Source organism: Branchiostoma lanceolatum, chromosome 3, assembly GCF_035083965.1.
Source record: "Branchiostoma lanceolatum isolate klBraLanc5 chromosome 3, klBraLanc5.hap2, whole genome shotgun sequence".
Classification (NCBI taxonomy): domain Eukaryota; kingdom Metazoa; phylum Chordata; class Leptocardii; order Amphioxiformes; family Branchiostomatidae; genus Branchiostoma; species Branchiostoma lanceolatum.
The window spans coordinates 8,337,871-8,351,338 of NC_089724.1; the positions used below are offsets into that span (position 1 = coordinate 8,337,871).

At 42.9% G+C, this 13,468-nt stretch overlaps 2 protein-coding genes across 2 annotated transcripts in view; both read right to left on the reverse strand.

Moving 5' to 3' along the window:
- Window positions 1-3,660: 3,660 nt before the first annotated feature.
- On the reverse strand, window positions 3,661-11,092 carry LOC136430014 (uncharacterized). Its single transcript, XM_066420234.1, has 9 exons — window positions 10,430-11,092; window positions 9,023-9,186; window positions 8,723-8,889; window positions 7,436-7,995; window positions 6,898-7,045; window positions 5,821-5,979; window positions 5,461-5,559; window positions 4,807-4,904; window positions 3,661-4,105 (listed from the first exon to the last, which is right to left on the reverse strand). The coding sequence occupies exons 1-9, from the start codon at window positions 10,781-10,783 to the stop codon at window positions 4,016-4,018; spliced, it is 1,839 nt and encodes a 612-aa protein (XP_066276331.1). The 5' UTR covers window positions 10,784-11,092; the 3' UTR covers window positions 3,661-4,015.
- A 1,192-nt stretch (window positions 11,093-12,284) lies between these two features.
- Window positions 12,285-13,468, reverse strand: part of LOC136429287 (polycystin-1-like protein 2) — a 33,930-nt gene continuing 32,746 nt past the window's right edge. The window contains exon 43 of the mRNA XM_066419148.1: window positions 12,285-13,330. Coding sequence (XP_066275245.1) covers window positions 12,285-13,330 — 1,046 coding nt within the window. The remainder of the gene's footprint in view (window positions 13,331-13,468) is intronic.

The window sequence follows — 13,468 nt, forward strand, 5'->3', positions numbered from 1 at the left end:
GTTAGTGTCGAATGACAGCCGCTCCAGACCCATGCGATTTAGCCCCGCTTATTGTGCGCTCCTCGCAATTCAGACCGGCCTGGCTTCGAAGAGAGAGTAGTTGGTCCATCCAATAACAACAACAAACCTTTATTATTAGCTATACGTCTAAATCTGCCCTACTAAGAATCATATCTTAAATAATCTTAAAAAAGTGACAATCATAAACTCACAACGAAAAAAATATTGAATGCCGAGCCAGATGTATCCAAGAAAGGGTCTCTTTTAAACATGACTCTTTTTTATCACCTTAAGTGACATTTCTGTTATGTTTTCAGGACCCCGCACCTAAACCAGCTCATCAGGATATCGCGAGATACAATTCAATTAGGCCTGGACGCGTAGGTAATCACTTGTTAGCGTGTTACGTTTCTTGTAGCTACTGTTTCCTTTCATCAGAGACTCGAGCAGAACTAATTCACTAACACCTAACCTCTATTAACATTAATCCGCCGGTTACATAAATCCGTCTCTTTGAAAAACAGTGGGTTTGAGAGATCTCTAGTGCAACATCCCCCAGGTATGCAAAGTTTAGATATACAGGAATGCACTATACTGGGAAACTTTGAGTTGGAGATATGTTTCGATGTATCTTTTCAGGGTGGTGGAAATATGTACCCTGGCGGTATTATGTTAAGTGGATGTTAACTCGAAACTCCTCCATTCGTATTTCGTTGTGTTGTGTCCGCTACACCAACGATATTTCTGTCCTTAGACAAAATGGCGCCAAGCAAATAGCTCTACTTGTGGTTGTTGATATTCAGTATTACTTAGATCTGGCGCCAAGCATGTCAATATTGAAAATAAACGTCCATTTGATCTTTCTTCGAGTGTAGCTCTTACCCGGATTTGACATTGAATATGCACTAAACGCATTGCTGAATTCGTACGGTACGAAAACAAAGCGTGATGACTAAGAGGATAAGAGCATCTCCTGTGCTTGATCAGGGACTTCCATTTGCGTCATGAGTTAACGCCTAATATTTATGCACTGCTAGGTAAAGTACGGGTAGGTTATTAATAAGCTGTTTCCGGTCGCCTGGAAGTCACGGTGGCAATGAATTCGCACGATAATGACATATGTGCATGTTGTGTTGGCACGAAGCTGTCATCTCGAAGGTAATGGGCGGATTTAATTCCTTTTCATGCACATTTTCTACGCCGCATGATTTTTCACTAGTTGGTCTGAATTTAACGTCTACCTACCCAATATATATAATCAGTATATTACAAAGACAATGAGTCAATATACATCTTGTACAACCGAATACCAGGGTTAATATAAAAATGAATTGGAAGGTTCTTATGTTTCTGTGCTTCAGTTGTAGCTAGAGCATCATCGTATGCTACTATTACACGTTTATGTGTATGCAGATACAAGGAGTGATTGGATCAGTACAAACAGTAAGTTGGAATGACAATTATGGACATACACTGTAACGCTATGCCAGTGGCAAATAGACATTGATATTGATTCAAAAGCTATTTGTTTCTTTCTCGATCCGGGCTATTTTTGTCCTCCACACAACAAGTCAGTTTCTTCTTGGACCAAATTTCCAACGGCGCAGATCAAGAAGCGAGCGTCACTGTATGCAACACAGTCAACATATCACAAACCTAGAGAAGTATAGAAAGTAGAAAAGTGAGAACAAGACGTTTGCTAACCTGATGTCTTGACCAACACCCGGTTGTACGTGCCTAACTGTTAAACACCGTCCGCTTCGTAGAATGTGTACGGGCAGAACTGGCACAAAGGGACGCACCAACCAACACGGCTGTTTTAACACCGCGCATAGATCCGTATTAGGACGGCGCCTTTGATGTTATTGTAAGTGGAGGGCATGTTGCAAACTTCTCGTGTTTAATCAGTTGGCGAAGTCGCGTAGGTGGAAGTACTGACGACTTCAGCGTTGGATACGGACCATGCCATTGCCATAGAGGCGTGCTATGAGGCTTCCTAATCTTTTTGTTTTCTTCTCTTCTTTTGATACTATCCCCCCGTTTTTCTGCCCATAACGACAAGTTTCCTTAAACCTACCTACTCTATAGCTACATTTTTTTTCATGAATACTTACCTTCGTTCCTTCCCTTTCCTTCAATTTTGCCCGGTTTGTTAAACACCTACAATGATTGGAATTTGAAAAAAAAGCTTCTAGAACTTAAGTGGAATGTTCCAAAATCGATTCAAAAGGTGTGACGGTATCATATAGCACCACACAAACACTCCATACGGACTGTGTAGTCACAACACCTTATTGACTAACACCTTATTGACTCCTACGGAATGACACTTATTTTCACCAGAACGGATGAAAAAGCCCAAAGTGGATATTTTTGTTGGAAAAAATGTGGAGTCCACGTCAGGTAATCTGACTCAAAAAGCAGATTTTAGCTTTGTAGGGACTAAAGGGCTGTCTTTAAGAGGTTAACAAGCGTTTTGTTTTGCCAAAACATATTTTTGAAGGATAACGTTCGACAGTAGGCTGTGTTGTCTTAAAGTTGTCAAAGCAAAGTGGGGCTTTGTCGGGACCCTAGACCTTCCCTTGTGAGAACAATGCCGTTGTTTTATAAACAACATATTCCTAAAATCAAAGGATAGCTTTTAGTCTGGCAGTGGGTCGTGACCATCGTGTTGTTTGACGGGTAAGTTGTTAAGAATACGGGTAAACGTTTTAACTCAGTAGGTATGTACCAATACCGTGGGATCTGCCGGATCCTGGTCGCTCACACATACTGGTGCGTCTCTCACCAACTAGCCTGTGTTTCACAAGCTCTTACTGTCCGGGACTGACTGGGCTCCCTCCCGACAGCGTGTGGCCCTTCACCTCTAAATCTTCGCCCTTTTGTGGCGTCGTGGTGGCACAGTGGCAGGGTGTTTGGCCCAGAACCCAGAGATCCTGGGTTCAAATCCGGGGTCCCCTGATTTGTCTCGTTGGCGTTGTGCCCTTAATTGGGAAAGGCACTTTACACGACTTTCCCAACTTCACTCATGTGAAAATGAGTACTTAGCTCGTACTTCTAACGTCATGTGAGAAGGGCTATATCTAGCGCATCCCAGCTCATGTTTTCACGGGAAATAGGCTACTACGCACTTTGCGCGCGGCCCGACGTACGTCTTGCATGCGACCCGACTTACAAAATCATTACGAAAAAACGACACCGCTTACATCAACAATACTCCGCCTACTTATTGGGAAATATCTTCGCCATCTCTCTATTCAGTTTCCTTTTCATAGATGTTACCAATCACATGTTAGAGCATTACAAAGCTGCGCGTTGAATCGCCGTCCGCCACCATCGCGGCCCCAAAAAATGGCTCGAAAACAACGTCGCCAGACGGAAGCGATGTTTACGTTGTTTTCTTTGGTCGGTTTTCTTCTCAACAAACACTTGAAGACCCAATTTTTTGTGTTTTATGAAGTTATATTTCTTATGTGTATGATAGTTGTATATCTGCTTGGCACAGGTCGTATATTTAGGCGCCGGGCCGTCTATAGCTAGCTACGCAGTGAAACTCTACTCAGCGTTGCCATCAATATTGTCAACATACTATTCTCGACAAAACAAGAAATGAATACGACACATATCTTTTGAATGCAAATAACAATTATGTGCATGAACTTGGTTTATTTACCTTCCTTATGAGCATTGTTATTGGACACAAACACGGCGTACTTATGCATAATAAGATCACTAAAAAATCCGTCACATGTTATAGGGCGCGTCATAAGTTGGGGCAACCCCCGTTATGGGTATGAATGTGCAATGAATGTTATTGATAACTATATCTGACCTTCTCCGTCCAGGTTGGTTGCGTCATACTGTTTCTGTACGTATTAAATTACACTAATATAGGGTTCGACTTGATATAGTCCTCCCATACCTTCAACATGACTATGTCTACATGTCCGAGTAATATGTGTCCTCTGCTGATATGTCACACTATTGTACCCGTGACGGTACAGCACTGGCAGCTTTACTTTCCGTTGACGGAGACAGCAAAGCTGCTGTAAGAGGTCACCATCTTGGAGGATGTCTTCGACAGGAGCCAGAAGGTCTTTGATCCCTGGAAGATATGTGATGTGTCAATCAAACAGTTGTTTTACGAAGAGAGTATCGTGAAAACTAGCTTCACTCTTTGTTCAATTTAAATTAAGCTTAAGCGTTATAAAATTTCACATGTGGATTCCCTAATTTGAAATCCTCTTTGCGCCTCTTTGTGCAAATTGATTTTCTATATTTGAATATATATGTATATATGTCCCTCCTTAATACGATCCTATTCTGTTATTACCATTCTATCAGTTTTTTCATGCAAGAAGTATGAAGGGTGCTGGTTTTAGTTCTTTCCACAGTTGTGCAATGGTTCTGGAAGTTGGAACACTGAATATGAACCTCCCCGTTGCTATGGAAGTATCTTTTCCTTAGCAACGGTTGCCATAGAAACATGCCAGGCACTTTCAATGGTCAGAAAATGAACACTGTCCAGCAACTTTCATCAATCTAGATGTCATTTGGACAAGTATTATACAAGTTATTTCGGGGCTTATTCATCTAAAACATTTGCACAAACTTGCATAAATAGCCCTAGAACCACGGTGTTCCACCTGGAAGATAGTACCCCAAGCCTTATAACTTGATCGAGAGACACAAATTCTATGGTACTGGGCTAAATATGTACGAAAGGGTCCCCCGAAAGTACGAAATGGAACGAAATGGAACGAAATGGAACGAAATGGAACGAACCGGTAATAGAACAGCACGTACCTTCATGCCTTTTGGGGTGTCCGTCCGCGGCACAGTTTTGTACAGACCAGTCAACATCAGTTCGTCATTGGTCGCGCTGGAAATCTGTATCTTATTTCCTGTGTTGTGTAAGACCAATGATCAGATTGTAAGGTAAACAGACATTAATTGATAGTAAATCCCAATTTTACTGCGAATCAATGATAATCAAAAATTAATCGATAGTAATATATACATGTAGGTGGGTGTATTTTAGAGAATGTGCAAAATGATGTAAGGCCCCTTTTGAAGTACACGGTGATCACGCTGCGCTCTCGCTGCGATCTAAATCGGATTTCTGTAAGCCTTGACTTCATAATTGAAATATCATGGAAAATGTAGAAGTATGATTGAAAAGACAACAAAACACACAAATCGTGAAATGATTGGTTTTCTATCTAGTATGAAACTCGTTGAGCGCTCTGTTAAATTTTAGGTCACAGAGAGCGCGCGGCGAGAGCGCCGTCGTAGTGGAGTGGGGGTGTTAGTCATCGTGAGTGATACTGTTCATGTCAGTTACAGAATACGGATCTGCCTTAAAGAACCTAATGTTGATATCTCCCAGCAGTAAACGTTTACATTGCACAAAACTGAGCACCCTGTGCCCAAAGGATACATGAAACGTGCTTGACATACCTTCACTGGTTGTCTCCAGGCTCTTGGCGGTGGTGACGGTATCTCCGAACACCTGGTACCGAGGCCGCTTGTATCCCACAACTCCCGCAACACACGGGCCTGGAGAAACAAGCACAACATCCCGAGGTTAAGAGACATATGTAGTTTAGGACAAAAGGTGGTCATATGAGTATCTACATGAAATATCATATATCCGGAATAAATTGTATATATACGATCATCAATTCATATCGGAAATGATATTTCGTATTTCGTATATATGTTGAACTAGAATGCCCGCACACACACACACACACACACACACACACACACACACACACACACACACACACACACACACACACACACACACACACACACCTGTATTAATGCCGATGCGGAGCTTGATCTTACAGGACACGTGCACGGGGTCGAATACCTCGGCAGCTGACAGGAAGTCCAGGGCCAGGGAGGCGATCTCGCCCACGTGCTGGTCGTCATTCGCCTTCGGCAGTCCCGACACGACTTCGTACGCACCTCCTGTGTAAATAACAAGGTATCATAAAGCAGCAGATGCTATTGGTAGAACGTTAGAACGCAAAGAAAGCGGGTGGTCAGAAAGAAAACTACGAGAGCTAATGATGCTCGTGATGAACCGGACAAAGTGGAGAGACTTGAAGAAAGACTGACTGCAGCTGCAGGGTGTTCAGACTACTGCAGCAGCAGAACACAGTGGACTTCTGATCTTGTACGAATACATATTAATAATACAAATATATAACTGGCCATACTACCATATTCTATAGGGGAAGAGCTAGCAATCCCTCCCTGTACAAATATACCCTGCTACAGAAATAGCAAGGAAAGTTGCTGACCTATGTGCCACAGCCCACAGGGTACAAGGTGGATAACAACGTTGCTACCATATCTTTACAAAAGCCCAAATGAGCCACTGGCAACTGCATGTCTAAAGTTTGGAGTTACTAAACAAAATTTGCATGATCGATGGTTCTCGAGTTGTTTGAAATAACACCATGTGAAAGTGGATAATTATGCAAAGCCGGTCGCTGGTTCAGTGGGGTCGTGTGGGGTAACGGCAGAGCGTTCGGCTCAGAGCGAAGTGGTCCCGGGCTCGAATCCTGCTATGTCACCCATCTTGTGCACTAGGGAAGGGACTTAACACGACTTTCCTCACTCCACCCAGGAGTGAATGGGTACCTGACTTTGGTTGGGGAAGGCTGTGTTGAGGTCACCTGGTGGCGTCGAATGGCAGCCGCCCAGGCCCTTGCGACAGTTCTACAAAATGCAAGTGTGGAGCAAATATGTACCTGTTGCCCATGTGCATTATGTGATTGTAAACCCTGCACCAATTCAGAGCTAGAAAGGCTGCCAATGCTAATTGCACCGGTAATTTTTGATGAATAGAAACCTTCATTATTATTCATTTCAGGATCTGACCTGCGCCGTCCAGTTTGGTGGCGTCATACTGGTCGATGACGGAGTCGAAGGTGTGGTAGAGGCGGTTCAACAGGTCAATCAGCTGGTTGGACGAGAGCGAGGCTGAGACACGAGCGAACCCGACGATGTCCGAGAACATGATCGTAACCTGAAAAACGATCGACATCTTTCGTCAGATCACGAAGAACGTAGATACTCGAGAGGAGGACAATTATTATTTTTGACACAGTGATAATGAGATACAATACCGTAAATGCAGAAATGTTCGCAGTGGTTTTATTTTCACTGTTTTCGAGGTAAGCTCTTCGCCGCGAAATCAAAACCACCGCGTGCTTAAATGCATTTACAGTATCTATAAGTATACGTTGATGAAGGTTAGTGATTTAGGTAATGAGATACGCTAAAACCAAAAACATTTACTTTAGCAACTGGTTAGAATTTGGAAATTTCAAAGTTTTTCAATCTTATCAAGCTGCTTGTGGAACTGTTTTTGGCATATCTATAAGTTTGATAGCACAAGAATGAAGTTTACGCTTACCATGTCGAAGTGTTTAGGGGGCACGGCTTTGTTCTTCGTCATGTCCTGTGCAATGGATTTGGGGAAGATCTGACACAAGAGTTGCTCCGCCCTTTGTCGTTCTTCGTGGAGCTCCTCCGTCTGTTCGTTCAGACGGGAGGCGAATGACTGCGTGTCGTTCGCCATTCTGTAGATCCCGGATGTGATCAAGAGACTGGCAACTAACACCAGGACCAGAACTACGATGTCCACGGTCACTTCGGTGCTGCTCTTTTGCACTTGGTCGTCTGAAATTTGGATGATCTTTTCTGCGATGTGTTTCTCCACTGTACGGAAGATGCTGATGTAAGTAGTCATGTTGTCGAACCACTTCAAACCTTCCTCAATAGCTGGCGAGATTTTCTCGTTCTTGAGTATCACCTCGCGCATGCGCATGATGTTATCTTGGAGCGTGGTGTTCTGGAAATCTCTGTCAACGATGGCGACAGTCTGGGGAGAGTACCATTGTGCTGCATCGAGGTACGACTGCCCTCTGAACCTGGCCTCATGGTACCGCTTTTCGTCTTCACTGGATAGACCTCCTTTCAACAGGAAGAAAAGAATTTTAAGACAGTAAATCCTCCCAATATTTCATAATTAACATTTGTAAACAGTGTGGAGTAAGCAGATGTGCCGTACCAGGAACATTCATTGATTGATTTGTAAAGCCCCCCTCTCACTGGACCCGCAGCACGCTGGTAGCGTCATTGTGTCCTAAACTGGATTTGTGTTACACTTGACTTTATAATGGAATATCATTGAAAACGTACAAGTATGACCAAAAAGACAACAAACCACACAAAGCTTAAAAAGATTCCTTTTTTGTCGATGAAATTCGTTGATTGCTTTGTCAATTCGATCGGCCGCAGCGACGCCGCCAGCGTGCCGCGGGTCCAGTGAGAGGGGGGCTTAAGGCCCCCGTTCCGCTAGACGACGATCGCACTGCGCTCTCACAGCGACCGAACTTGAATTTGTGTAGCCCTTGACTTTATGATTGGAATATCATGCAAAATGTATACAAGTGTGACCGGAAAGACAAGAAAGCACACTAAATATAAGAAGATTCGTTTCTCATCTGTGAAATTCGTTTCGCGCTCTGTCAAATTCTACGTCGCAGCGCGATCGCAGCGAGGTCGCCGACCAAGTGGAATAGGGGTGTAATGAACCCATATGCCTGAAGGATAAAGCCGGTTATGAGAGAAGAAATCTTAATATTTTCAACCCTGATTATCAAAGCTGCAGGACCATACATGAAATAACGCCTCCTACCTTTTGCATAGTAGACGCTCCCTACAGCTCTTTCGAGCCCGATATAGTCTTTACAAGTCAGCATCATGTGATAGGCCACCGCTGTTGTCCACAATTTGGTCGAGTCACCTTCGCGTACCAGATCCCCAACGTGCGACAGGAAAAACACGTTGATGTTTGTGTAGAATCTGTGAAATATTGTAAATTGCCTTGCTTTATATTTTATGGTAATCAGAAGCTGAGTATTTGATATGGACATTTCGTGAGAGAAGTCTGTTTTTTTTTCTTCAAAATTTGGAAAACGCATTTTAGTTCACTCACTCAATTTGTTGGCCGAATGTCGTCTGATTGGCCAGGAGGACCTTCCTGTTGTCCCGGATGTAGCTCTGCAAGTTTTCCCGACTGTGGAATTGCGGTGGTGAGTCACGCGACACCTTCGGCCACTTCTTGAGAGCATTCAGTGCATCGTCCGTTTCATCGTACATCTGTTAAGGATGGGTGAAAGATAAATTAACAATAGCGTAAATCCTTGCAATAGTAAAAACAACATTCATTGTGCTTAATTGCTGTAATCTTACAATTTTACAATGATTGACGCACTTAAGACCTTGTGCTAAAACTGTCGCATTAACTACGTACGGACACTTTTGCATGGGGGTACGGACACTTTTGGACGGGGGTAGTACGGACACTTCCGCACGGGGTACGGACACTTTTGCACGGGGTATATTTATACGGACACTTTTGCACTGGGGTACGGATACTTTTGCACTGGGGATACGGACACTTTTGTACGGGGGTACGGACACTTTTACACAGGGGTACGAACACCTTTGTGCGGGTTACGTATACAAAACAAATCAAACAAGAGTTCCACGACCTCATATTCATACAAATGACTTATACATTTACATAATATATGCTTGGTCATAAACACCTTTATCTAACTTACACATGTTGCGATATTGACAGTCCTATAATTTTCCAATCAGATGAAATGTGGTGTTTTTGCGTAAATTATGCAAATTAGGAATTTATTTGCATGATTGGTATCTGTTGATGCTCCACTTTCCATAAACTACATGTTACATGTAGTTGAGTCTGATAATGGAAAACACTGCAAATATAGATTTTCCTCATTAGCTATGCAAATTAAGTCACAATTAGCATACTTTACACTTCATTATGTATATCTCTGTCTAAGCTACCTGCATACTAAATTTCATATTGACAGTCCTATAATTTTCCAATTAGATGAGATATGGTGTTTTGCATCAATTATGCAAATTAGGAATTTATTTGCATAATTGGTATCTGTTGATGATCCACTTTCCATAAACTACATACGATTCATGTATTTGAGTCTGATAATGGAAAACACTGCAAATATAGATTTTCCTCATTAGCTATGCAAATTAAGTCCTTATTAACATAATTTGCACTTCATTGTGTATATCTCTGTCTAAGCTACCTGTACACTGAATATCATGGAAATCCGTTGTTCCTTTGTTCAGTTATTCTCCTTAGAAGATTTTCACGATAACGCCCCTGCAGTTCCAGAGCAAGCTGCTAGGGGGCCCAAACCCACACCATGTCTTCATTACACCACAAGCTATCTGCCACCAAAAAATCAAGACTACAACACGTCCAGGTCTTTGACTCTTGATAGCATTTTTGCGCTAGCAAGAGTCAAATGCATTTTTGCGCTAGCAAGAGTCATGTCCTCACCTTGATGAGTCGGTCGTACACCGTCGGGTCGCCGCCCGAGCTCAGGTACAGTGCCGTCGTGCCTCTCTCCGCCGCCACCTTCACAGCGATCAGACCCTTTTGAGTGCTCAGGGCGATCTCATCGGAGATCTTCTCACCAACTGCCTTCTCCGTTTGCGCTTCTTGGAGATAGATGCTGTTCTGGATGAGCATCCCCAAAATGAGGACCCCTACGAGCCCGAGGATCCTTAAGATCTTCAGGCTTTTGGATTTCTCGGAAATGGCGTCAACTTCGCTGGGTTCTTTGTTTTTACTGTTGAAAACGTCCTGGACTCGTGAAGTGCTCCAGACCTTCTTTTTGCCATTCTCCGCCATGATGAAGACTGTTTGCTGCAGCTATGGGAGAGCGCGTGTGATGTTCTAATACTGAATAATTTTGAAACGTCACGTTATACTTTATAATGTTGTATTGCGGAAGGACCTACATACAGAATAGGGGTGTACGAGCCAGTGCAAGAAAAGTGGGTTTTCTTGCAGTTCCTATCACATCCGTTGTTTGTAAGGAACGCAGACGATCAAAGAATGCTAAAAAAAAAACAGTCAACGTACAATGTCGTCAATAGGTAACATGAGACAGCACATATACATATGGCATATCTTAGTGGTATGGACCTTTAATTACATAGCTAACACTGCACGAAATGGCCTCGTATCCCGGCGTATACGTACAGGGATTCCTCCGGAAATATTCCATATCCCGGTGCGGATTTAGCGTTTCCGATATAATTAACGGATACGCTAAATCCGCACCGGGATATGGAATATTTCCGGAGGAATCCCTGTACGTATACGCCGGGATACGAGGCCATTTCGTGCAGTGTAAGAGACTGTTGCGAAAGCCATTACCTTCTGTTAGACTTTCATTACATAAAATCTATGATTCATACAGATGTTTCAATTCCCCGAAGACCTCTGTCACGAAGTATTGTTAATGGATTGTATCTAAATAACGACCTTCCCGTATGACAGACTTTTAATACTTTAATCTGGCTGTGAGAATCTCGCCTTTACGTTTTTACACCTGAAGTGGGGGCATGACAAAGCCTTGACAAATTCATGGCAGTTCCTTGTAAATTGCAGTAAGAATAAAACATTGTTGATGTTTATTTACACCATATCTATCCTATCATAGTAAAAAAATACGATGTTGCTTAACTCTATACAATACGCTAGTATGGATATTGATTAATCTGGAAGAAGTTGTCGTTCAACAGCTCTTTCTAGAATGTGTCTTTTGTCCTTTTGAAAATGATATACGTATCATACGTTTTCTTAAATATAGTAATGATATAAAGGTTATCTGCAAAGCACAAATATCACTGCACTTTGATGTGAACTTCGCTCTGCAATGCGAACTTGTGAAGACACTGCTGTCACCTCGCCGAGGATGAGCCGAACTGAACTATGATAAATACCAACTGATGTGATTTCTGATGGAATACCAATTTGATGTTATCGTTATGAAGAGTACACCAGACCCTAACTGACGCACGTGAAATCACAAGGGACGCCGACAGCTATCTTCTAAGGACATGTGTGGGATTCAAGTCACACGCAACACGCTATGTATGATAGGGGATATTTCGTGATGTATTACTCCAGAGGAAAGTCTCACCTGAGCAAGGTGACATATTTGCTCCTGGTTAGATAAAAACGCTTCTTGATGAAATAAACAGGCGAGTTCAAATTCATTCATGTTGCAGGGCCTTACTGCAAAGCATAAAAATGACAAAATAAACAAATAAGATAATACTTTAACTATGTACTTCTTATCAACAATGTGTATGATTGTATGTCCTGTCAGGTTCAATTCAGTCTACAATCTTGTCTCTGTGGAGGCTTGCTCATGAGGGTAGTCCAAGGAGCGATCTGAACTAGTAGCACAGTCTCTGGTCTCAATGTCTGTTGCTGGTCTGTAGTGAAGAAGGCGAATCTCGTATTTTGACGACCTCTCCTCACTCTTCCAGCCACACACGCGACGAAAGAAACTTCTGCTTTTGTGTGAGGACTCGTCGTGTGGTTTTCCATAGATTACCGCCTCTGCTTGTTCTTCGCTGCCATTTCTAGACAGTGAAGCAGAGTTATCCCTGATTAGAGAGGAAAAATCACACATTTCTCCCTCTTTGGGGACAGTGGATGGCACATCTTTGATGAATTTTCTTTCGTTTCCAGAGTTCTTGCGTTTGAAGAGATTCTCTAAGCGTTTGTAAGCAAGGTCCGCGATCTTTCGATTCATCGATTTTCCGTTCACCCTTTCCTCGCGTTTGACAGCGTGATAGGCCTCGTCCAAGATGGCGAGGAACATCAGGATGATGATGAAGTTGAAGAAGAACAGGAAAGCAAACAGCATCGTCGGTCCCAGGATCCAGTGCGCTCCTTCTACTCCATAGTAGTCAAAGGATCCAAGCATCATTTGTAACATTGTCTGCATCGTGGATATGTACGAGTGGTACCCTTCTAGAGAGGCACCAAGCAAAAGGAACGCCAACATGGCAAACGAGGAGAAAACGATGGCAAATATGAGCATGAACCCGCCCAGGGGCCGTGCCGCCATCTTGATGACCTTCGCCCCACGCTCGACAAACTTGTTGAAGAGACACAGTTTTAGAAGTTTCAAGGTCGCGACGCAAACCAAACAGCCCAGAACGTACGTGTTTATTTTGTACCAGCCGGCAGCCTGGTGGTACTGGCTGTATGTTTGGGTTGTTTTGCGGTGATGACCTGGTCTGTTGAAGTCGACGAGCAGGTATGACGTGTAAAGTGTCACCCCGATCTCAGCAAGAGATAGCAGGCAAACGCACAGGTCCACAACGTTCCAAAATATCTTCAAGTAACCTGATCCTAGCAGAAGTATTTTTCTCACTGCAAACAAAGACATTTTCGTCAGTGTTGAAAATTGATACAATTGAAGAAACAAGAGGGTATCAAATATCACATTTTAGAGTATCATATCTCCAAAGTAGATTTATGCTACAATATATAAAGAAAGACAATAACTGA